We start from the raw sequence: 26,328 nt of genomic DNA, 5'->3' as shown, positions 1-26,328 counted from the left end.
CTCCCTCTAGTATTGCTCCCAATGGATAATATTAACATTTTAGCCTCATTACCTCTTCCTCAGCCAGTGCACCTTTGCCTGACCATGGCAGAATGCTGACACTAGCCTATCCTGAGCAAAGTGGGCAGGTAACTGATGCAAGGGAACACAGCCAGCTAGAACTTGGCAATATGTGCTGAGCAGCACTTGCTGACATACTGCATATTGTCTCATGCAGTTCTAAAGAGTGATAGAAAGCACATTCCCCCTCATGCACTATAAGGCATTGTGTCTGCCTCGTTCCTGTGCAGGTAGAATGCATCAGAGTACCTTTACCTAGTTGCCAAAGCCCCATCCTGCACCTTACAATATTCCTTAGAGGAACAAGACTGCAATTTACTCCTTTTAACATAAGAAAAGAATAAAAAAGAGCACATCATTTGTATATTTAACATGGAGGAGCAGAGAGAGTCTCCAGAGAAGAAGGGCTAAAAAAGGAGAAGGATAAACAGATCAACAGTTGCAAGGACAGTGATGTGCACAGGTGTGGGCTTCACATTAGAATGGGTGACACACAAAATTAGTAGTACTACTGGATGATTGTATTACTTGTATTGTAAATGTGTCTAGAGGTCAGCATGAAAGTATCCTGGAGAAACTTCCAAAACATATGCAGAAGTGAGAGATGTTACAGGCCTTGGGCCAAATCCTCACTGCATTCACATGCATTGGTTGCAATGGGAGTGTCTGTGAGAGTGAAGTGAACATGATTTGCCTAATTCTGTGTATGAAAATACATCAGCTATAGACCTCCAAGAAATGTGACAGCAGCCAGAAAGTGAGGAACCATCTAGTGAAAAACACACACCAGTATCTCTGAGGTATATATGTAGGCATATGTCATATGGTAAAATAGATCTTCAAATAGGTACCTTAGCACCTGGAGAGCCTGGAAATCCTGCAGTTCCTGGAGGGCCAGGGGGACCCTTAAATAAAGAAGGCAAAGTTATTATTAAAAGAGGTGAAGGTCATATGGAATGAATCTTAATTTGAAAATAAACCTGAGAGAGTTTTTTTCTGTCGTGAAAAAAAACATCTGGCAAAATATCAAGAAATATGAGTCATACTCCAGAAGATGAAATTTGGGTGGTTTTAAAATATCACACCTATACTTTAGTTACCCTTATTCAATGTACATTTTCAATCAGATGTGGATGTTTTTGTACCTGAATAATTTCAATTGGAAAAGTATGATTATCGAGATGATATTGCACAAACTATTTTAACAGATCACTTGAATGAAAGCATGTGAGAGGGAAAAGAGGAGAATATGGTTGCTACTATTACAATTTCTAAGTAGTTGGAAAAATAAAAAAGTTGGGCTACCCCATGGTTTGTATGGCCTTGTGAATGAGCCAGTGTGAAGCATCAAAGGACAAAGACTTTGTTGATTGCTCTCCCCCACATTCATGAAGAGGGGGCTTGCGTGTGAACTCATTCCATCAGCTTGAACTCTGGGGGAAGAGAATAAAAATGCCTGACAAGAAGGAACTATATCAGGATGCTGCTTGGAATTTGGAGAGGGCAATGTTTCTAAGCATAAGCAAGGGATCACCAACTGCTTGGCTTGTGCTAGCGCTAAAGGACATATAGAGCTTGCATATTATAGTAGCTATGATTACCTTTTGAAATCTAAGACTGTATCTCATTTGTGTGTGTCTGTTTACCTGCTTTAACCTTGTAAATAACAATCTTATTTCTTTTTCTTAGTTAATAACTCTTTAGTTAGTATTATAGGACTGGCTACAAGCATTGTTTTTGGTTTGAGATCTGAGGTACAACTGACCTGGAGTAAATGACTGGTCCTTTGGGACTGGGAGTAACCTGAATATTGTTGTGATTTTTGGGGTAAGAGTCAATCTATCACAAAGGCAAGATAGACCGGAGTTCACACTTGTTACTTGGTTGATGAAATCTAATTATAGAACATACAACCAGTTTGGGGTTTATGCCCTGTTCCTTGACAGTCTGCCCTGAGGTTGGCACTCTTGCTCGTGAGCTAGTATAGACAGCTTGACATCATGGTCTAGCGCTAGGGCTGGGTAACTTATATGATGAAATCATTCAAAATCTGGCCCATATAAAGAGTTTCCATTATCTTTGTCAGTAAATAATTAGAGAAAAGCTTGGATATACATACACATCCTTTTTATTTACAGGACCATGATTTCTCTTATTTTCTTTTTATTCTTCATCAAAAATAAAGGTTTTATGTTTCAATCATAATAAGCATAAAGTTCTTGAAAAGTATAATTGCATAAGACACCAGTTCATAAGGCAAACCATGTCCAATTAATGGGTGGCATTGTAGCACATCAAGCGCATGGGCAAGAGAAAAATAGTTAAGCAACACAATAGTTAAGGGAAAACAATAATTAAGTTTCTTACAGGTTGTCCAGATGTTCCTGGAGTACCATCATTACCACGGGCACCCTACCAAAAGAATACAACATAATCACATACCAAACATTCTCTTTGGGGCTGAAAAGCCAAGCACTTTGATATTGGACAATGATATTGACTTTCAAACCATGTTTCTGTGTGTCCATGCATTCCTATATATTTTATTAAGGTACACACAATTCCTCAGGTATGGTGGCATACTATATTAAATAACAATAGTAGTAGCAGCAGTAGTAGTAATATCCAAAAGGGTCCTATCGATTGTACATGCACTTTGCTGTAATGATACGATAGTGGTAGACAAGGAAATATGTTATTAGACACCAGAAATTCTTTAATGCATAGCAATCATGCTTAATAAAGCAAAACATAATGCGTGTGACCAGTACTTTAGATTAAATAAATAAGACAGCAATAGATGTCATGCATTCTTGAATGACTATAGCTTACAACCACAGAGAAAGGATAAAATGTGGCACAAGAGAACTAACAATGATTTAAGGCCTGTTGCCTCTGCTGTAGATGTATCAGACATCTTCATTGCTCAGTACATTGAGTACTAGCATAAACAGTCCCTGTTCTGTTATATTTTAGATTGAGACTTGTTTGCATTAGCTGGCGTTAATTACGACCTCCGCTTGTAGGCCAAGCTGGGACACCACAGTCTCACTCTTCTCTACAGCAGTCACTTCGTTTAGTCAGTCTTGCAATGCTGACCTCTACTCCATCCTGCCCACCCTGTTGGCTGAGCTTATACCCTCAAAGTATAATATATTAGCATACAATATAAAGAAGGACTCATTAAGGACACATGGCATGTATCAAATCTGCATGCCCTTTACTACAACCGCTGATCTTTGGCTGGTAAATTTTCATGATGATTTTGCAGAAACCATATATTCTGCCATATCCTCCTATACACTATTTGATGTACTACATCTCACTTAGACTGTAAGCTCTGTGAGTCAGGGAGCTTTTATTTTATGTGTCTAAAAAGCATGATGTACACCTGTTGGGTCGTGCAACAGAAATAATAGCAATCCTGTAGTTTTGTTCCAATTACTTACAGCAGAACCAGGAGATCCTGGTCTCCCTCTTTCACCAGCTGGACCTCTTGGACCCTAAAGAACATACGATTATTAATTTGGGAAATGGATTTCCAAAGATACCAGGTAACAAACAACAAGAAGAAAAACAATTTTGCTTCGAAATGTTTCAGTGGGGCTGTCTGCATGGGTAAGTAGTACCCAGTGTGTGTGAAGGGTGGCAGAATCAAGCTCTTAAGAAATAAAGTCAGAAGAGAGCGGAACATAGTAAGAAATACTAAGCAGAAAAAGTATCAGTTACTGTAACTTCCAATTAAATGATAATGAAAAAAAATTACCATTGGCCCAGGTGATCCATTTTCTCCAGGAAGACCATTTTCACCCTGTTATATAAAGAGAATATCATGTTTTGACAGCATTAATCTTTATTACCATATTTCATTAGTGATCTCCTGTAGGGATGACACACAGTAACAAGCAAGGTCCCAATCCTCTGAGATGCTAAACACCTTCTATGAGGTATTCAGTTTCTTCAACTTCTACTGAAGTCAATGGGGATTGAGACGTCTCAACAACCTCAGGCACAAAATATTAAAACAGAAAGGGTTGGGGCCCAATCCATCATTGTGTTACTTCAGTTCTACATGGCTGTAATTCCATTAAAATCAATTGAGTTACTCTGGCATTAAGCTGGAGTAACACAGAGGTGAACTGGGTCTGAAGTGTATCAGTAAAGCATCTTTTTAAAGTAATGAAGTTGAACAGACTATTCAGACATGGGAATCTCTATCTTTTCTCTGTTACTGTTATAAAATCATATGAGATGTGCTGCAATTGCAGACAACAAACTCCCCTAGAGTAACTGATTATTTATATGGACATGATTAGCCAGGACTTAAAAAGCGTAAGTGGTTTTACAGAAGCAAATACACAAAATACAGTTTTGTTATTGATTCAGAGTAAAATTACATACTTTCTAGAGGCTGCAACAAAATCACTTTACCTTCAGACCAGGAGCACCACTATCACCTTTGGCACCATCTCTTCCATCAAAGCCCTAAGGGAACCAAAAATAATGTACATTTCATTTGTACTCTTGAAAACATGATAATCCTTGATCAATATTGAACTTCAAGTGCATCCTTTTTTTTTTAAACCTGAAAAGCTAACACATCTTACATTGTAGGAAGATGGCTTATATTGGTTCAAACAGTAATACAACAGAAAATCAAAATAGTTTTAACAAATCCTGTTGTAAAATGTTTCAGGAACATAAAAATGCAAAAGATGATCAGTGCATGCTTAGAAATAGACTATGAACTCCTTATTAGACAGATGAGTATTTAGTGCCACAAGTAGTCCCATTTATTTCCATAGGACTGCTCATTTGGGTAACTTCTCAACAATGTAAATACAGGGATCAAAATTTGGCTCGTAGTTAAGAATACATCCAGGTAATTAATTTTTGTCAGTATTAATGGTAAATCAAAATAAGCAGAGAAAAGCAGAGATGGGACAAAGGGACACATTTTGAATCCAGATCAGAACTTTCCCAAAGTATAGGGTGTTCATGGCCAGGGTTTTAGATTTTCAAAAGGCCCATTACTGAGAGAAGAGCCAGTTGTGGAGTTCAGATCTGAACTTTCCAAAAGTTCTGCAAAAGGGAGTGCTTGTGCCTGTTGCATAATGATTCAGTTAGAGTAATTCACTCAAAAATAACCTTACAATAATACTTACTCTGTGACCTTTCATTCCATTGAATCCAGGCATACCAGGGGGTCCTTTGTGGCCCTAAACATATAAGCATAGAAGAATATGTAAATTACAAATACGGTGGAGTAATGAAGCACAGAAACTAATACATATTAAGTAGCATAGTCAGTCTGGTGGTATAGTTAACAAAATGCAAAATCAACAAGTTGGTTTTTCATTCAGAAGAGCTCTCTTGGGGGCTCTTTCTTACCGCAGGTCCAGGTAATCCACGCTCTCCAGGTCTGCCTGGTCTTCCAGGTTCTCCCTATGGACAGAATAAATGGTTTTGCTCTGTTGTTACTTCAGTTTTTGGCAAAGAACTAGTAATACAGGACTAAACACACCTTGGAATAAACTGGTGCAACTCTCATTTACATGAATGGGTGGAGGGGGTCACATCAGTTTATACCAGGGTGAAATCTGTCTCATAGCACAATTCTGTCTTTACATTAGAAGCCCATCATCACAGCTCATGATCCATTCTTATCATGGAGTAAGTTCCAGAGTTAGCCAGGCTATTCTTGGTAGAAATGATGGCATCACAGAAGCCTTGTGATGCCTCTTTTACCACACATGGAGAAACAGTCAAAAGGGACAAAGAGTTTTATTGACTGATTGTGTCTCTCTGTATGATAGCCATGCAAAATAGTCTATTTTGTTTTGTGAGCCAAAACTTGGTCTTTCATGACCATAGAACCCATTTCCCAAAGATTCAAAGTTAATGTGGCTCAGAACAAGATTTCAGGCACATATCAAAAGTAGGCTCTATCCTATCTTTATCACTGCCTGATTTATGGCCTGATCCAAACCCCATTGAACTTAATGGGAGTCATCCATTGACTGCACTGGGCTTTCGATCAGGCCCTTAATGAGTTCAGTGCTAGGTGTCAAGTTTGTAAGATCTTTGCATAAAATAGAGGTGACAAATATGAAGGACTGTATATTGGGATCTAGAAAAAAAAATCAATTCATCTCTGTAGCACACTCAGGGGAAATGATCAACCCACCCAAACAAACATAAAAGCTTGGAACTACAATAGAAGCACAGACACCCTAAGCCAGGAATTGGCAACCTTTGGCCCCCGGCCTACCAGAGTAAGCCCCCTGGTGGGCCGGGCCGGTTTGTCTACCTGCCAAGTCCACAGATTCAGCCGATTGTGGTTTCCACTGGCCGCGGTTTGCTGCTCCAGGCCAATGGGGGCTGTGGAAAGCGGCGCGGGCCGAGGGATGTGCTGGCCACTGCTCCCCACAGCCCCCATTGGCCTGGAGTGGCGAACTGCGGCCAGTGGGAGCCACGATCGGCTGAACCTGAGGACGTGGCAGGTAAACAAACCCCTCGGCGGGCCACGTGCTGAAGGTTGCCGATCCCTGCTCTAAGTTGTTAACACACAAATGGTAAACTAAACTATGGTTTACAACTAAAACTGGCCAATGCAAAGAAATTCAGAGCAACTGCCAAGTCAGCCACTTAGTCCTGACCTCACTAATACATATTATTTGCGATATGTTTTATAAGGGGCTGGAGATTGTCACAACGCCTCTGGAATGGAGACATTTCATACCAAGTTTTAACCGAGAGCAAATTTTTACAGACATATTATGAAATCCACAAATCAAGGGATTACATGTGATAGCCTGAAAGATACTTAAACAGAGTGGTACCAAGGGACACTGCTTTAATAACACCACACAGTAATTTTGATCCTCCTCCATTATATACAGTAATATTGAACTTACATCTTTTCCTGAGGAACCAGCTGGGCCTACTAATCCTGGGGGTCCTGGAGGTCCCTGAAAACAAAATAAAGATGAATTTCCTTCCATCATGCACAAATAACAGTTGTATTAAAATGTCACGAAATATTCGCACAGCTGCAATACAGAGCTTTGGTAAATACAGTGGGCAGTCATTCAGGGTTAAATCCACCCAGTGGGGAGGTCTGGCCTAAGGCATGCTGCATCTCATGACAGTGGTGGGCAAGGGGGCATTTGACTAACTGCACTCCACAGAGTGGGCCTCTATATGGCTCCAAATCAGTAGCTGCAGAAGGGTTTGAAAGCAGGGCAGAATTGGACTAGAAGGCCATAATTTGTGACTATGTAGATCCAGGAATCAGAAACCTGCTGCCCATGAGTTGGAACAGTGGCCAAGGAGGGAATGCATTGCAGGTACACAGGCAACCCATAGATAGCAGGGTTAATTCCATCCCTAAACCCTCACATAGTTTACTGCTTAATGCCTATACTCAGTGGAACAGGGAGACTTTCAGTTTTGGGAATTAAAAGTATTATTGGGCCAGATCCTTAGGTGTATATTGGCATAGTTCCATTGAAATCAACAGGATTTACCAGCAGCACCATTTATGCAATCACTATTTTTATACCTCTGTTCAATTCTGCCTAGGTTTTTGTCCTATCTAGTATTCAGCTGACGTGGGTTTAAATTATTCCATAAATGTTAAATGCATCACAGATATGTTCTTCCTGTTACTATTTGTGGTAGGCTTATGAAAAGCAGTAACCAGCTAAATGTCATAGATTGTTTAATAAAGTTCCAGTCACTTTGATGAGCCCACAGGAGTGAAATGAGAAATTCGTATCTGAATGTGTGAACCAATGGATAAATCTCAGCCAAATAGGAGAGGAATTTGATCAGCAAAGAAAAGGAGAATTTGCAATGGGTTTAATTTATAAGGGTTTCCAAAATTCTCTCTATTTTCGTGAGCAGTATTTGCAGCAAATACTGCTCATCCCTAATGGTTAGTGCACCATGGAACTGAATTTGGTCCATAGTGAATAAGTACAGAAAAAATTGCTTCTCTGTGGGTCTTCCTTTCATAAGGCCTGATCCAAAGCCCATTGAAGTCAATGGAAGGATTACATTTGACTTCAATGGGGTTTGGATCAGACCCAAAGTGAAGTAATTTTTTGCCACATGTATTCATATGGATTATTACCATTCTATTGAAAAGTCTGGTGTGACTTGTTTCTTTTTTTAAAAGGTTGCATAGACTATATTCCTTCTACGAATTCATTTCTTAAGGGATCAATCCTAACATCCTTACTCAGGCAAGGTGGGCATATGCCTATGGAAAGCCTGCAAGAGCATGACTTTTAAGCGAATAGTAATGTAGAGTGATACTTACAGAAGGGCCAGGTTGTCCAGGCTCACCAGGGGAACCTTGGTATCCATGAGTACCCTAATATGTAGAAGAACACAGCTGAGAAATTACTGTTTTTTTTTCCCCAGGAGGTTGCTACATATTGCAATACTCTCATAATCCTAATAAATAATTCACCCAGAACAATTACTGAACAACCAGAGGGAAACAAACTGACAGGATCAAATAATCAATTGAAATAAGCCCCTGTGCAATATGGATTGAAACTACTCCATTAAATGGAGATTCATATTAAAAAATCCAAAGCCCATAGCATATTGCTGGACATGCACTGGAATTTCCAGATTCACTTTAGATGACTAGGGCTGTTAAATGTATGTATGAATTAAGAGGCTGGAGCATTATCAGTGGACCATAAGTAAAATTGGAATGTAGGCATCTTTAAGGGTCATAGTCTATGTTGATTTACATGCCATATAATTCCACTGATTTCAGTGGGAATGCATGGGGTCTAAGTAAGGGCAGAATCTGGTATTGAATCATTTGTTCCTGAGATATTACAGACCAATAAAAGAACACAACATATTCATAAAATTCTCAGCATCTAGATTTGTTGGTTGAAAACGTACCCAAATTCAAGGAGAGAGAATAGGGGCTGTATATTTCAGGGGGCAAGATGTACATAGCAAGGTTGAATTTTACTTACGGGTGGGCCTGGTTGACCAGCTGGGCCAGGCAGGCCAGGTGGGCCGGGGGCTCCTAAACCACTCTAAAAAGTATATATAAAAATAGTCATTACATCAAAATCTATTTATAATCCTTATTAGGATCATAACCATAGACAGGAATGACAATAAAAGACAGTTCAGTATGGATGCCTATTGCTGTAGAGCAGAAGTCTGCAATGAAATAGAGTAAAAATGGTGGAAAATTTCCTATCAGCAATGAGAGGACTGTAACAAATTTTAACCTTAGTATCTTAGAGAAAACCAGCAGAAAGAGAATGTACTTTTACTGTATGACTATGCAGTGTGTTTTGATTGTGGCTCATAATCTCCAGCATTTACAGTCTCTCCAGGAAAGACTTAAGTCAAATTTGTTTGGTGTTTTGCAGTGGCATACTGCAGTCATACAATACAGGCTCTGACTAAACTGACTCAGAAGGGGGTCCTTCTGATTCCACCCTTTTACTCCAGGTTAATATTTCTTTCCTCTAGACATTTAAACCACCAAAGGATGTTGTTATATTGCTTTGTGTCCCGCTAAAATGAAGGATAAACCACTTGCTCTAAGGCAAATACCAAGGACATTTCATAAATCTGCTGCAAGGAATATTCCTAGGGTAAAAGAGTATCAGCTTCCTTAATGGACCCAAGCACCTCATCTCCTCAACGCAAATGAGTTCTATTAGTCTGGACACAGTTATGTCCAAGATGGCGCCTTAACCCAGGCCCCAGTATGGCGGAGCCAAATGGTGCCAGTAAACCCACAGGTTATTCTACCTGTGCCACTTTTGGATTTCTATAACTAATTTGAGAGTAAAATCAGCATTTGTTAGATGCTAATTTCGTCTCTCTGTATGCTTGGTATTACATGCACATGTACAATCCATTAGGGCAGGATGTGCTTCGGCAACATAACCTTCATGCTGTGAAAAGGTTTCTCCCCTGTACACCTCTTCGGACTGCTAACTGTTTAATTTTCTATTTCTGATACTTGGTAGGGATTCATGAATGTTCGCCAATGCACTGATTTTCTTAAGTGGTACAATACTACACCATAAAAATTAAATGACATCCGGGGTAGTCAAAGGACATAGTGGACTACATTCTGCTCTTCGTATGAAATAACTCTTGTGAACTCAGTGGAGTTATTTCAGATTTAAATGGGTGCAAGTAACAGCAAAATTTGTCCCAGAAAATTTTAAGATTTACAAGTATGTTAATATTGCATGTTAAATACCTATAGGTTAAGTAGCAACAAACAAGGAAGCATGCAGCAATGGAACAACATGAGGAAAAACCTGCAAGCTTTGCTTATGTTTTGCTAGACCTGCATTCAACTATTCAGATAAAAAAAAGTCTTCAGTGAAGCTTTAGGTGATGTGGTATAGTCAATACAGTGGGTGTATCTGAGTTACAACAGAAGTAATATATTCCACAGCATAGGAAATATATTCCATGCTTTACAGCATGGATTCTATATTATATAGCAGAGGAAAAATATTCCACGACGTACAGAATAGATAATACATTCCACAGCAGAGGAAATATGTTCCATGACTTACAGCATAGATAATATATTTCCCAGAACAGGTAATATTCCATGATTTACAACACAGGGAATATATTTCACATCAATGTCATTTTCACTACAGTAGATTAATCCAACCACTATAAATACTATTTCACATATTTGTCCAGATTTGATAAAGAAAATCACAGTAGAAGTTTCGTCTCAATCAGAAAGTATACCTAATGGCTTAGAACTGTGTCAGTCTACTTGCTTGTATCATCATATGTGTGATTATTAGAACTAATTTAACATGAAAGGAAATTGGATTGGTGCTGCGTCCATGCGTGGCTACAAACTGAACAAAACATGTTATTTTTCAAAGTACACACTGAGGAAATAAATCCATAGTTAAGAATGGCATTTGCTTGTTAGCAGTGTCTCCAAACTGTGAATAAATGGGAATTGTTTAGCTGTAAATTATGGTTGGTTCAGAGAAACAGTAAGTGAACAGTTATTATGTAAGAGAAATGAAAGCCAATGAGGAGAAATTGACATGTAAAGTTAAAAGATCAACAGTGTCTTTACATGCAGTGAAAAGACATTGTAATAACAATGGTGGAGAGATGTGTGGATAATGAAATACCAGTCATATTTCCTATAAGGAAAATATATTTGCGCTAAAGATAAGTCCATTAGCCATTCCAACTATTTGGATTAGGTATTTACCTGAATTAACAGCAAGAATTTAGTAAAACAAAAATCAAATGTTGTTGAGATTTATAATACATCACAGAATAGCACATTTAGATGTGTCTATTATTCACATCACATCAGTTTATTCTATGATGCAGTGTAAAACAATTTGACAGGACACAGTATGGCAAAAACAGACAGCAAAGGATGTAGGCTATTCAATCATGTTAAAAACATGCCCCGTGTCCAGTGAACCATATATAAGAAATCTAAGTATCTTTAATATAAAAGCCAAAATACAGTGTAGCAACCATGTTTATTGAACTGAAATGTATCTCTGTTATCTGTGTGGTTCAGCACATCTCATGTTAGGAAGCCAAGCAGCAGAATGTAGATGATACGATATGACAAGCTATGAGTAAAATCTGTAAGGAACTGAAAATGAATGAATGAACGAATGAGTGAGGTAGAAACAAATGAGAGAAAACAAAACTGAGAAAATAATGAACTGCAGTTCAGTAAAAAGAAGTCTACCATTCATTCAATATGATGATCTGATGGAAAACAGAGAAATAACATGTTTGTTTGGTGCTGCTTTCGTATGGTACAGCATGTGACATACAATCCTTGTTATGTAGACTGGGAAATAATGATTGTAGCCAATGAAGCAGCAACCAATTTCAGATAATAGTTCACAATGTCCATTAGAGATTGCACAGTATTCCATGACTCTGTCAGAAGGCACTTGTATCTATCAATGGAATATCACTCTTGTAAGAACACTCCATGTTAGCTGTGATGAATGACCTTACAAACCTAGTACATACAGAGAAAATTAAGCAGATATGTTTTCTAGATGAACTTTATGGAGGAAATAACTCATGAATATGATTGTTTCATCCAATGTGTGTTTGATCTAATTAAAAAAAAAACTGAAAAGTTTGTGCCAGGCCTAATGGGCAGATTCAGCATCCTGAGTGCATAGGCTGAAGTGCTGTGGGTAGGAAAGATCACAGTCGGATGCTCTGGCTGCATCTGGGATGAAAGGAAGAAAATGAAAGGAATATATTGGTTTGCCATAGAGCAATATTTGAACTGTGGAAATACAAACTGGGATAGAGGATTACATTGAGCATGAATGGTCTTGAATGCTGTCAGAAAGAAGAAGGGGGAGGGAGAGATAAAAGCATTCAGGGTGGAGGAAAGAAAAGCAGTTAGTGGAAGCATAATGAGAGGTAGAAAATGGAAGAGGCAGGGAACAAAGGCGAGGAGAATATAGAAAGAAGAGATGAAAATAAGGAAAGAGGTATGTGTGAGAGAGAATCAGCTGGGCGGAAGGGCAGAGAGTAAAGATCCAGAAATGGGATGGAGAGATGAAGAGAAAAATTGGTAAAGGATCAAGTGACGCAGTTTCATATAATCTATCCATTTGGAGTCACCCTAGAATGATACTTCCAGGACAAACTCTTCCTTAAACTTTATTCCATTTGCAGTCAGCAGTTCAATAAATAACCTTATTTGTTCAATAGGAAAGGCATAAATATCAAAGATACAATCTACAAAAGGAAAAAGTGCTCTTAAAAAAGGGAAAGAGAAAAGGTTACTATCTTACAATAGTATGTGGATATATGGGTCCACCACCACCAGCCTTGGTATCATAGGAGTCATACTGAGGAGAAAAATTCTGCAACAGAGAGATCAAAACAAGAGAGTCCATTATAAATCAAATCAGGCAACATACAGACTTCATATGGCACACTGTATGGGAAATAACTCATGTATATAAGCTGTTTCGCAATGTTCTAACACTTACAATTCTCCATGTTTCAAAAGTCATCCCAAATGGAAGCCCATACAGCATCTTCCTTTGTGCCCAGCCTGGTGGTCAGAATTACTTTAGCTGCCTATACAGCTGACCCTGTACTGTACTATAGATCTGCCTGATGTGAGGAACCAACTGCCCTTTTCCATTCTCTCTTCTCTTATCCCCAGACAAGTTATCAGGTAACATCTTAACAGAGCATGGGTCACTCCTTTTGAGCTTGTTCCCAAGTTTCCTCTTGAAACCACACCTCTATTGACCTAGTCCAACCGCCACTGAAGTCAATAGGAGACTTTTCCATAGAGGTCAAAGGAAGGTGGATTTTGTTTATAATCCAGACTCAAGAGAAATCATGGCTCACTTCTTAACTATTGCTAATGCCAGCACTAATTGGGTATATCCCCGATCCCCTTGGGAATAATAGTTAATAATACCATAATGACACCCATAGATATCCCTAAGTGGGCACTCAGAGAGCAAGAGGAATATCACTCTGTCAATCTAGATGCATGTGTCTGGGAGGAGGAACATGGATACATATGTTCCACAGAGGTCTATCAAGGACCCCATATCTGCCTTAATAGCAATCAAGGCAAGTGTCATTATAATCTGGAACCCCACTGAGGCAGCCAGTCTCAGGTCGTTGTGATCAACATTAATTGTTTGTGCATAAGAAGTTTTTGTAGGAAGTTCCTTGTGAACTTCTTTTACCCTGTTGAAAATTATCCAAATATGAATCTCTATCTATGTTTTGCACTTGTTGTACAAGGATGTGATGTTATGCTTACATCTGAGAAGTTAAATGTGCAAACCATCACTATCAGCTGTATAGACATGTTGATCCTACAAACATAGGGATCAACATTGATGTACAACAGCAATTAATACAGCATCCAGAATTAGAAGCCTTAGTAAAAGACCTGGAAAAGGAGGGCAAGAGTTTACTGATATCAGTGCATCACTCCACTGCACAGATTAAAAGGAGAGGTAAAAAGTTCAAGTCTTGTCCATTGGCGGGAAACTCTGTTTGCCACTTCCACAGAGTTGTCCCAGGCCTGGCACATTTTGCTGCATCCTTTTGCGGTTATTTTGATTATTCAAGGTCTTACCCTTATCCTTGTTTTCATGGTGATAGGATGGGTAAAGTTAAAGCTTTGAAAGATGGCTAACAAGTCTAGATTCTCCAGAGTACCTGTCGCTTGAGTGATACAGGTGTGAAGACAGTTATTTGTAAATCAGTAACATCTTCAAGGAGGGGAAATGTTAGGTAAAATCTGTTTCTGACCTGTTTTATGTAATGTCCATCTTGGATTTGTAAAAGGACAGCTAAGCCTCCATCTTGGATACCCTTCTCCTCAGAGGATTTAGTGCCCTTTCAGCCTTTTTCAAATTAAGGCAGGAAAAGGTCAGGGCAGCTAGAATGGCAACCATAATCTGCCTAGCAACAGCAGGTTATTTAGTGAGTGGCACGCCTGTCACTCAGGGCTGTCCATCTGAGTGGCAGCCAGTGTCCCACACAGTTCAGCTAGCTGCCAGGGGCCCCAGAGGGACCAGGACTCATAGGACTTTGGATTCTTGGTCTCTATTAACATACTTGCACTCAACTGCTACCCACCATTAGTGAGCACATACTTGCACTGGACTACGAGGTCAAGCAGAGACCGCGTGGGCAAGCACTGAAGACCTATTTGAGGGAGAAGATCTTCCCAAGAGGGAGAAGACCTGCCCGGAGGACCTGTCCAGAGGGAGAAGAATACCCAGTTCTTGAGTTCCTGTTTGGTGTACAGTGCCCCTGATTTTAACCACTCTCCCTGTCAGTATCCTGAGTTTTTGTCATTGTGTCCCTGTCTTCAGGATATGGTATTGTAATACCCATTGTGGTTTTCCTATGTTTTACATCCATAGGTTAAGGGGGTTTAAGGACTCTGAGCTTCACGCCCTGGTAACTGTTAACAACCAAGTGTGTCTTGCTTATGTTGTTTATTGTCTGAAGGGGGTCCTTGTCTAGTTTACTGACTAGTGGCATAATAAATATTTGTGTGTTACATTTTATTTTGCCTCCATCTTAATAAATCACTCGATGATAGGTGCAGGAGGGGGTGGGATCTTCTGGTCTGTGTAGACCATAGTTAATCTGTTTTGGGCTAACAGTGCCCGCTCATCTATGCTGGCTGGTGTTTTGAGGGTAGAAAGAATAATCAAGATTTTTCCACTCCCTACCCATCTGTAGAGCCCATCCATGTCAAATAGAAGTATCAGCACTACTCAGGCTAGCCTTCCTGCTGCACAGAGACCCATGACGCAGGTAGGGTGCACAGTGGAATAAGTATATTTCACCCCACATGCAGGGTGGGTGACAGTTTCATCTTAGAGCTTATAAGCAACACCTTCAGAGCTAAATGTAATAATTATGACTTACTCCTCCATTTATAGAGGGACATGACTGACAGACTCCAGGCTGGCCAGGAGAGCCGGGACTGCCTGGTTGTCCAGGGGAGCCAGGTGTTCCAGGTCTGCCAGGAGTTCCAGGAGAACCCTAGAAAGTTTAAAATACACAAGAGTTAATATTTGTATTTGTCTTTCAATATGTTGCTATCCGGTGCACTACGGACCAAATCCTGACCATGCTGAAGTTAACAGATGTAAGATCTGGTCCCATATGGATGGGTACATGAATAGCTGATAGTGTACATTGTAAAAGAGATTTTTTTCTATTAAATATAAATACAGTTTACAGTTCAAATAAGTAGAAAGAGAAGAGGAAGTACAAAAATACATACAAGGAAAAACATTTTTGCCTGTTGAGCCTGATTGTAGTGACTGGCTTGTACATGCTACAAATATTCAAAAATAGATCGACGGCTCAGTATAAAAAGGAACACTGTTAATGAAACACAGAAGAATTCTTTCTACTGTGCAGAAACTTTCTTAAAAAGATTACAAATTTATATGCACCTTGGGCCAAATTTTCCTTTCTCCTCTCTGTTTTACTGGAATAAATCCGGAGTAACTCCACTGAAGCTAATGGCATTATCCTGAATTTACATGATGAGCAGATTTTGGCCAACAGAGTCCAATAATCTTAGGGCCCAATCCTTCATGACGAAGACATCAATGTGAGTTGAGGTTTCTCACCAGCTTGCATGAGACACACAGCACTTTGCAGGATTTGGCCCTTTGTGATTTTAAATTTATTTGAAGAATCTGATATCACTTACCGGGTCTCCCTTGGGGCCTCGGACAACACCATTGGGAGGACTAGTAGGCTAGAAAAACAAAACAATAAAACATACAAAGGAATCAAACCAAGAAGTATAGATAAAGTGCAGCATATTTAGCAGGTAGGAAAAGCCATTTAAACAACAATGGAAATATAGCTGTTCTAAACTAAATTGGTCATTTCCACATCAACATTTAAAACTATGTTTCTACTGCCAAATTAAGTTGCATCATCACAGAGCATCAATAGTGTGACATACAGTGACTATTCTTGACACAGGTGCTGTGGGTGAAAGCCTGACCTACTGACGTCAATGGGAGCTTTGCCATTGACTGCAGTGAGGCCAGGATTTCACCCTATGTGCTTTCACTATGGAGATGCATTGGGAATATATTTCGTGTTTCCTTTCCAATCCATTAAATTCACATATCAATAATTGAGACAAATCTTTTCAGCCTCATTTCCCAGAAAAAAAGTATTTATTTGATTTTCAACACATAATTATCAGTGACCCTTAACGTCCTCAGATGCTGATTATAGGACTCTTTGTTAGTGCTATTTCTAACTGTAGCAGTGGATATTGATCTGAATCTTAGACTTTACAGAGTGAAGTTTCATTATGCCCAATCCTGACCCACAGTAGCCTTATGACTCATGTATAGTGCAGAAAGGGGGTTGATGGGAGCCTCCTACATCTCCCTTATGGTCTGAAGCCACAGAGCTAATCAAGTAGGGCCCAAACCTAGGAGCTTCAGCACAAAAACCACAAGCTTCCACCAGTGGAGTCAAAGAAGAACTCATGGTGAGAAATAGAAAGCTGTGTAATTGCTGGAGCCAGCCATTCTTTAGTCATTTTAAGACAGTCCAAACTTGGAATCAGAGGAAATCTCATGATAAAGTTCAATGAAATGTCTGCATAAGACACTTTCTGCCCTCATTCACACCCTTGTGAAAACCCACTTGCTTTCATGGAGTTATAAGGTTTTAAGCCAGGTCATAATATATCCCTATATATTAAAGTAATCTTTGTCTTCTTTCTTTCTCCGCTTGCCTTGGGACGCTAATCTAAAATGAACATCCAAATGTTATGTATGCACAACCCTCCATAATTAATTAATTTTACTAATTTAAGGGCCCATTCCTTTAATTGCTACCCAGAAAATACTTTATTGCATTCAGCAGGAGTTTTTCTTGAGCCAGAAATTTAGGATGAGTTCCTATACAATTGTTACTGATTGTAATAAAAACCTGCAAAACTATTAAATTTATCAACCCAAGCCGATTAAATTGTTGTTGTTTCTGCTTTTAAATAATGTTGTCTTCTAAATATGGGTTAATGATAAGTTAAATAGGTAGGGCCTGACTGACCTCTCATTTACACTAGTAAATCAGTAACAGCAGTACTAAAGAAAATGGAGTTACTGTACAATGATGTAAAATTGGTGTGAGTAGCAAATTAGGCCTACAGTATTTACGTGTTTCAGAGTAGCAGCCATGTTAGTCTGTATACGCAAAAAGAAAAGGAGTACTTGTGGCACCTTAGAGACTAACAAATTTATTTGAGCATAAGCTTTCGTGAGCTACAGCTCACTTCATCAGATGCATTCAGTGGAAAATACAGCGGGGAGATTTATATACAAAGAGAACATGAAACAATGGGTGTTACCATACACACTGTAACCAGAGTGATCACTTCAGGAGAGTTATTACCAGCAGGAGATCGGGGGTGGGGGGAAACATTTTGTAGTGATAATCAAGGAGGGCCATTTCCAGCAGTTGACAAGAACGTCTGAGGAACGGTGGGGGTGGGGAATAAACATGGGGAAATAGTTTTACTTTGCGTAATGACCCATCCACTCCCAGTCTCTATTCAAGCCTAAGTTAATTGTATCCAGTTTGCAAATTAATTCCAATTCAGCAGTCTCTCGTTGGAGTCTGTTTTTGAAGTTTTTTTGTTCTAGTATTGCCACTTTTAGGTCTGTAATCGAGTGACCAGAGAGATTGAAGTGTTCTCCAACTGGTTTTTGAATGTTATAATTCTTGACATCTGATTTGTGTCCATTTATTCTTTTACATAGAGACTGTCCAGTGTGATCAATGTACATGGCAGAGGGGCATTGCTGGCACATGGTGCTATAAACAGTGCTTAGTTTAGTTAGTTTGAACACTTAGGCTGTGTTTGATTTCATGCATGTAAACTGAGCATTACGTCAAAAGTAGGTTGTTTGCAGAACTTCTGTGCATCACATTATTGGTGGTTAACTCAAAAGATTCTGAAGTTTTGTTTGATTCAAGTGACAGAGAAATGGGCCTGGATCAAAGCCCTGCATCTGAACATCACCACATGCTGTGAAGATTTCAGTCTGGATCTAAGATCTGGATCTGAGCTTTGTATCTGGCAAGTGTTGTTAGAATGTGTTGAACCTGAACTCTGGATCCTAACAACATTGAACTTTGGGAAAGTTACAGCCCAAATTTTGTGGCTCTGCTTTATTACTAATAAGCACCTACCATTTCGTTCCTTCTCTGAAGTTGATCAGAACTAGAGGGGATTCGTGGGAGCGGGAGCAGGCAGGGTCGGCCCCTCCTCCCCAGATTTGCTGTTTGGCTTGTACTGAGCATGCTCACATAGACTAAGCATACTTGTAACAGTGCTGAAGTTGGCTGCCCTCACTCCGCCCCCCCCCCCACTATTGGCAGGCATGGGTTGCCTCTGATCAGAACCTTCTGAGTTTGTAAAATTAAGCAAGAATTCTTGTGAAAAAAAAAACTTTCTTATGAGGTTACTGGGACTTCTTGCTTTCAGTGGATGGAATATATGGCAACAACAACATTTCCACTGTACTTTATCATCATTTCTGGTTCCAATCCTCTGCTAGGATCAGGAAATACAGAGATCCAAGAAAATGAAAAGTAAAGGGGGAAAGGGATTTTTGAACTTTATTAAAGGCTTGGTTAAGTTTTAGTGAAGGTTTCGGTTAGTTCTGATTTCATCCAAAGTGGTTTGCCCATCCTTAACAGTTATCAGATATTAAAGGCTTTAGGCTGAATAAAGAGTACTTAAAGTACATAATTGTATGGATGGACAAATGATTTGGGTAAATGTGGATTAAGGACAATTCATGTCTCAAATAAACGGTTTACACTTACTCTTTCAGGAGGTGACGTTAGCTGTGGACAAACAGGGCAACACTCTCCAAATGGAATCTCTGGGTTGGGACAGTCTAATTCCTGATCATCACAGATGATGTCATCACAGAGAACAGCTCCTGAGTCACACACACAGATTTGGCATGGTTCTGGTTTCCAAACATCCCTGTCAGCATATACTTGCCCAAGATGTGTACATGCCCCTAAAACTGGAAAAGGAATGAAAGAAAATGTAAGATGTGTAGCAACCACCAATGCTCAATAATACTTCAAATGGGATTTTGAAAATGAAAATGAAAACTGGAGGTTTTGTTTTAAACATGTCTAATTAATGACAAGGGGCCAAATTCTCCTCTCCTCCAACCACCCTAAAGCTCATTTTTGGGAAATGCAAAGTCTGCTCTGGATCTGCAGGTGATAATCCCACTGACATCAGTGGAAGCTCTATGGGCCTAATCCAAAACCAACTGAAGCCATTCAGAGTCTATTGACTTCAGTAGCCCTTGGATCAGGTCCCCTGGGCAGAATGATTGTATAATCTGCAATAGAGCGCCACAGCACCAATAAATAGGAGAGTGTGTCCAAAGTGTTAAACTATTCACTTTAGTGCATGTGCGCACACATGCATACCTAAAGATCTGCAGTAAAAAGAAAAAATCTCTAGTCTCCACACACATTGAAAATGACATACAGTCCACACACTGGGACGCACTTGACAGGTTGGGTTCAGGAGAGTTTTTAAAATGAATATCCATCTTCACTGTAGCAAATAAGTGAAACTTTCTTTAGTTCCAGGAAAGTTTGTGTATGGAAAAAAACAAGGTACATTTTCGCTTTAAAAATGGAGTTTCTTGCTTTAAAAACTGTTCATGTCATTTACAATCTTTCCAAATTAAGCCATTTCACAAATACAAAAATAAGTTAATTATCTGTCTGTGCATTCATACAATCCCTGTAATTGTAGTATCTGGAGAGATTATTGGTTACAAATTATGCACATAGCTTTAGTCATAATATTCTGTCAACAACATAGAAAACCCAGCTGGAAATCCCTGTCAGGTATTTAATTTTATTTATTTGCTGTAATGGTTGCCCTCAAGTATTGTTACAGCAAAGGCCTGTCTGCTTTTGCCTTAGAACCACTGTTTTCAATAACAACTTTCCGTACTTACTTAGCACTACATTTATCATAAATCCAAACTAACCCCACATGACCATTTTAAATGTTCATCAATACAAAAAGTGTGTGTTGTCTACATAACTTTACCAGTATTCATCACCCTCTTATGCTACTTTCTCAATAGATTTGATAAGGACTCCAGATATATTTTTAAACATATATTTCATAGGTGTGCCCTTGAAGTATCACTGATGTCACATGGACAACTTAGAATAGCATCAAATGTCGGAGTGGTCCTACTCATTGAGTGAAAGACTGAGCCAGAGTTTATGTCAACTTCTATTCCTACCCCATCTTCCCTCTCTCTTTCCCCCATACCTCTCCATCCTGGCTTGCATCCCAGTGTACTCTCTGTTCTCAATTACTGCCCACCCACCTTGATCTGTTTCTCCTCCCTCCAGTTCCCGCCTGGAGTTTCTCTTTCCCTCCAGTGCATTTTTGCCACTCCCATAACTCCCTTCATCTTCCTTGATGTCTGTCTTCCTCCCTCTTATTCTTATCTCCATAGTTTCTTTCTACCCTACATTCCTTCTGCTTTCTCACTCTCGCCCCCATTCCCATGGCTTCTCCTCTTAGTCTCCTTGCCTTCTATTGACTGACACTCCTGGTCTCTTTCTCATCTGCATTCTCCTATGACTGGTCCCTCCCCATTTCACTCCCTCTTATCCGTCTAGTCTTCCTGCCTCCATCTGTCCACCTCCCTTTCCCCCCAATGTCCTCCACCAACTCTTCTTTCTCTCCCTAACCCCTCCAGATGTCTTACTGCCTTCCCCTCCCTTACTACCATCCTGATCTCTCTCCTTTGTCAGCCATGAAGTTCCTCTCCTCTTGCTTCCCTCTTGTCTGCTTTAATACACAAAGCAGTGCACTGTTTTTTCAGGTACACAGTGTCACTTGCAGGCTGTGCTGCTAACTTCAGAGGATGGGGTTTGTAGGAAGGAACCAAAATCTTCTGGGCTGGTTGAATAAGGAGCTACCACCTGAACCCTGCCTTAGCTGCTCTTTGTGTTTTTCATAGGAGCCTAAGTTTCACTGAAAGTCAATAGGCCTTAGGCTCTTAGTGCCCAAGTCACTTCCGAAAATTGGACTTTTAAAAAATTTACCTTGATCCTTTAGCTCAAGTGGTGCAGAAACTCATGCTCTTAGTGCTGAGGAGCTTGGTCTCAAATCCCATTGTTGCAAGCAAATAGCATCAAACAGAATTGCCTCTATATAGAATATATTTCAGAACTGTCCACAAGTCGTCAGATGTTGCAAGAAGCTACAAAGGCTGGAGTAGATGGTTTTGATTCAACAGTAACGTTACAGATTTCCATCTGAATCCCCTTGGGCTCACAGTAAAGCAGGATTCAAGCACAGTTATATTATTTTTTAAGTGACGGCATTGATACAATGCAAGTTCTTCCTGCAGTCATGATCCTTACTAATGACAGATAAAGACAGATGCAAACTGGAAGCATTTATCAAACATAAATATTAAGGCAAAGGTAAGGTCATGATTTTTTTTTTGTAGTGGCAATGGGGTTATTGAGGCAAAAACTCTTATTATTGCTATCATTAGGACTTTAAGCACTAATAATAGCATTGATCAAGGACCTGAGTATCTTATGTGCCTGGCAAATATTCCAAGTCAAGTGAGATCCTGATCAGAGCATCAGTAGTGTTCCTGTGCCCTGCAGAAGAGTGCTTCCTTGTGGTTGAGCAGGAGCTCCCAGTCTCTTCACACCAATCAACTGTTCTCATCTGGTGATAGATATTACTTCTTTTCTTGGCTAAGAACAGTCGAGATGCCAGATGAACCAAGCGAACAAGGTGGCTAAGGGAGTGAAGCCCTCCCCCCACTTTGGACCATGATAAGCCCTAGTTGGAAGGATGTTCATGTGGGATGCTTCTCTGCTTAGGAAGGAGTGAAAATTTTCAGATTATTATTTGGGCTACCATGAACATGGTACCGGGGCTACTCTCTGGCCGGGGGCATTCTTCATCTGTTATTTCAGGGTGGAAGTTAAATTATATTGAGTCTTACATTGTTATTTACTGACAGCTACATCATTTCATGAGCTGGTTATTACCTCCACCTCCCCCAGCTCAGTAGCTCCTTTTCTTCCCAGTTTTACTTTTCCTAGTGAAACCTATGCCTGAGCATCAGGGATGTTCAACCTCTGTTTCTGTACATTGCCCTGTCCATTGTCTGTTAGATGTGCCTACTTCATCAGATACCACCAGCTCTCCCCCCCAACCCGCTCCGGCCCTCCCCACTTAGGCATTTTGTTGACTGAATTTAAAGCGACCTGAGCCCTACCTCGCAAAATCCCTGAAATAAAACAAAAAAGTAAAGCAATTGCTTGAATTCTCTTGTCTCACAGAAGAAATCCAAGATGGCCCCTTTGCTTTAGTTTTAAACAGCTCCTTTGAGCATTATATGTAGCTAAAGAAGTTTTTTTGTTCCAAGCTTCTAAAATGGCTGCCTGGATTCCCACATCTAACATTGTAGGAGCCAATTCTGTCAGGACATTACAGTCAGCCACAAGGGGGGGAAAAACTGGTATTCTCTTAGATAATTGCTGAATGTTTCCATAAGAAATGTTTTGATAAATGAGCTCATTCATAATTGGTCGTTAATGAAAAAAACAAAACATTTGCCAGTGGGCAATGGTGAACTCATTGCTTTCTCAGAAGACGACTGGCTGACAACATTTCATCGCTAGGCAAGGGTTAATGTGTATTCTAAAATCAAGAAGAGTAGCATTCTGTAATGAAAGCCATTCTACAGTATTACTAATGACTCATGCAAAGGGGCTCAGGGTTGCCTCTGCTAAGTGCTCCTGAGGTCAAGCAGGTGGGTCACTGTCTGATGCGTGTGTGTGCACGTGTGTGCTATCTGGAGGAACAATGCCCAAATGAGGCATAATTTCCCCCTCCCCACCCCAGGCACCAGGGAGAGCAGAGTGAAGAGCAGATCTTGCTATACTCTTTAAAAGGGATAGCCAGATCTGCCCCACAGCATAGCCTGGTGGGCATAGAGAGCAGGGGCATACTCCCTTCCAGAGCTGTTCACCCCATCTTTGTACCTCCTGTCTCTGTAGCTATAGTATCTGCTTCCTATGCCACCTTGCTGTGGGAAGGGAATGGGCCCTTTCTCTTACTCTAGTTCACTGCCCAGGGCAAACCATAATTCACCCAGGACTGTTTAATAAAAATATCATTATCCATAGCTAAAGGACATTGTGCTGATGAGTGCATGTGCACCATTGTGAGTGTATAAATGTGTACATATTTGTGCATGAGCATATATACATGCATGCACACACTTTTATATATATAAAATATAAAACTAAGCATTTTAAAATGTCTTTGTTGACTTCACCTTTTTAAGGTTGAGATTTTCAGCTCCAAATACCTCTATTTGTCTGCTTTTTACCAACTGCTGCTTGTCTTTAACTACACTTGCTCAAGAATATCACTTTCATATTCTCCAGGAAGTTAAGTGCAAGGATTCACATTTTCACAGTTCCAGGTTTTCTCAAATCCTATTACATCAACATTATGTTGCTACTTTCGTCTCAGAAATTTATAAGGCCTGCTCCCGTTCCCATTGAACTTAATGGCACAGCTCCAGTGGAGAGCAGGATAGGGCCCATAGTTAGCATAGCCTATCACTATTGGTGGAAAAATTCCCATTTCCAAATCAGCTATGCTCAACAGCTTCCACAAAATAGGGACTTGTCCCAAAACACAATTTTTCATAATTAGTAAAACATGGTTTTCATTTTTTCCTCCATGAAATTAAATTGTATCAATGAAAATCAAAGGAATTTCAATTGTCTTATAAAATGACTGAGATAATTTAATGGTAATAAATAAACCTGATTTCACTAGAGTCTTGTAACATTGTCATTCTTTTATTTTACAGTAGATGGCATGATTTAACAGAAAGAAGAATAGAGCACACAGACATCTGGCTATGATGACTTTTGTACTTGCTTCTAACTTTCTGGATTTCATTAAATCAGTTAAGAAATAAGCTGAAAGAACCTCAGAACAAATCTTTGAGGCTTTTGGCAGAATGAAAGTATTAAATAGGTTTTCCAGAGGAAAATTACATCTGGGTTGATTTAGCCTGTTCAAGACACCCCAGGGATACTCAGATGTAGATCTGTGTGTCAGCATGCTATGACATAATGCATCATCCATTACACATAAAGACTAAAAGACAGCTCCAGAATAGTCTGGAAAGCTGATCTGTGCTAAAACATTCACAAGCGATACATAAAAATAATAAGAATATGAAAAAGGCTGACTCGTCTAGTTTTAAACTTGTGGCTGAAATAGTCAAATATTTGTCTTAACCAGATATTCTTGCTGGTTTTTACTTGTATATATAAAGACTAAGATTTCATAAAGTATCAAGAACAAATAGCCAATATCAAATCTGATCCCAGTTCTCAAAGCACTAGTTGTAATGGCTTTAAACAGTTTCAGTTCTTTGAGAATGACTATGATGGCTTGCCAGCAATTGTGTAAATAAATAATAAATCCTTGAACATCTGCAAGACATTTTACAAAATAGAAATAGTTTTCTGTTGTAAAATGTATGTACCTTCAGAGTTTTTGTGCAACATTTCCTAAGTGTTCAGATCTTAAAGATTTCTATGCTTTGCAGTACCTAGGCTTTCCCCCAGCACTGAAATCACAACGTGTTATCCTGTCTCATACATTGATTCTGAGCTGGAGTCCAAAATTCCTATTTGCTAACCAGGCTAGCAGCAGGGTGGAGGCAGACCAGGCAGTGTTGACAGGAAATACTTCATGTTGCTCTGAAAGGATCCAATCTGGCTGATATATGGATGGGTTCAGATAACTACAGTAGGAAAGCATATCTGGACATCCTCTTGTGGAGAGAGGACAGCTGTGACACGGGATATAATCCTGATTTCTCTGAGGACTGGGGAATTTTGTTATTGAATTCAATGGCCTCAGGAACTGGCCTGTCATGTTGTCATTTTTTGCTTTACGTTTACTCAGACACTCTGATCCTCAGCTAACCACAAAAATATGAAAGGGGGGGAAAGATCTACATTTATTCTCCAAAACCACAGACTTTCTCCTCTTTGGATGAAGTGAAATCTCCAGTAGCTGCATTAGTAGCAGGATTTATAATTTGTTTTCAGACCAGCTAATAGAGGGTGAGAAAACCAAGAACATCTGAGCTGGTGTGATTCCATCCATCCCAGTTCAGCTCCAGGTTCCCCTGTAGGCTTTAGCACAAGCTGCTGACCTGAGTGAAAAGATGAGTTGCTATGTAATCACAGCTGATTTAACCGGAGTTAGCTAAGGTAGGTCAGTAAACCCAAGTTAAGAACACACACTTTTTTTTTTTTTTGCAGTGAAGATATACTTGTAGAGGGCAGTCATCCATGTACACAAAAGCCAGTACGTTACATAAGGGCTTTCAATTGTGGGTGGGGAAACTAAATTGAAAAAGTCTGTTCTGTTAGGGTCTGATCCAAAGCTCACTGAAGTCAATAGGAACCTTTCCTACTATTTTAAGGGGAGTTAGACTGAGGCCATAAAGTGGGTGAGGGAAGATTTTAATAGCACCTAAGGGATTTAGGAGTACAAGACCCTTTGACTTTCAATGGGACATTTGCTCCTAAATTCCTTGG

General features: G+C 39.7%; 1 protein-coding gene across 1 annotated transcript in view; it reads right to left on the bottom strand.

The window, feature by feature from the left end:
- Positions 1-26,328, bottom strand: part of COL3A1 (collagen type III alpha 1 chain) — a 67,205-nt gene that overhangs the window by 25,725 nt on the left and 15,152 nt on the right. The window contains exons 2-15 of the mRNA XM_074967761.1: positions 19,483-19,691; positions 16,331-16,378; positions 15,532-15,648; positions 12,903-12,974; positions 9,069-9,131; positions 8,387-8,440; positions 6,978-7,031; positions 5,452-5,505; positions 5,226-5,279; positions 4,492-4,545; positions 3,827-3,871; positions 3,510-3,563; positions 2,428-2,472; positions 912-965 (exon numbers count right to left, since the gene is read on the bottom strand). Coding sequence (XP_074823862.1) covers positions 912-965; positions 2,428-2,472; positions 3,510-3,563; positions 3,827-3,871; positions 4,492-4,545; positions 5,226-5,279; positions 5,452-5,505; positions 6,978-7,031; positions 8,387-8,440; positions 9,069-9,131; positions 12,903-12,974; positions 15,532-15,648; positions 16,331-16,378; positions 19,483-19,691 — 977 coding nt within the window. The remainder of the gene's footprint in view (positions 1-911; positions 966-2,427; positions 2,473-3,509; positions 3,564-3,826; positions 3,872-4,491; positions 4,546-5,225; positions 5,280-5,451; positions 5,506-6,977; positions 7,032-8,386; positions 8,441-9,068; positions 9,132-12,902; positions 12,975-15,531; positions 15,649-16,330; positions 16,379-19,482; positions 19,692-26,328) is intronic.

Source organism: Natator depressus, chromosome 11 (genome assembly GCF_965152275.1).
Source record: "Natator depressus isolate rNatDep1 chromosome 11, rNatDep2.hap1, whole genome shotgun sequence".
NCBI classification, from domain to species: domain Eukaryota; kingdom Metazoa; phylum Chordata; order Testudines; family Cheloniidae; genus Natator; species Natator depressus.
The sequence above is the reverse complement of the archived record's forward strand: the minus strand, read 5'-3'. Positions and strand labels throughout refer to the sequence as shown.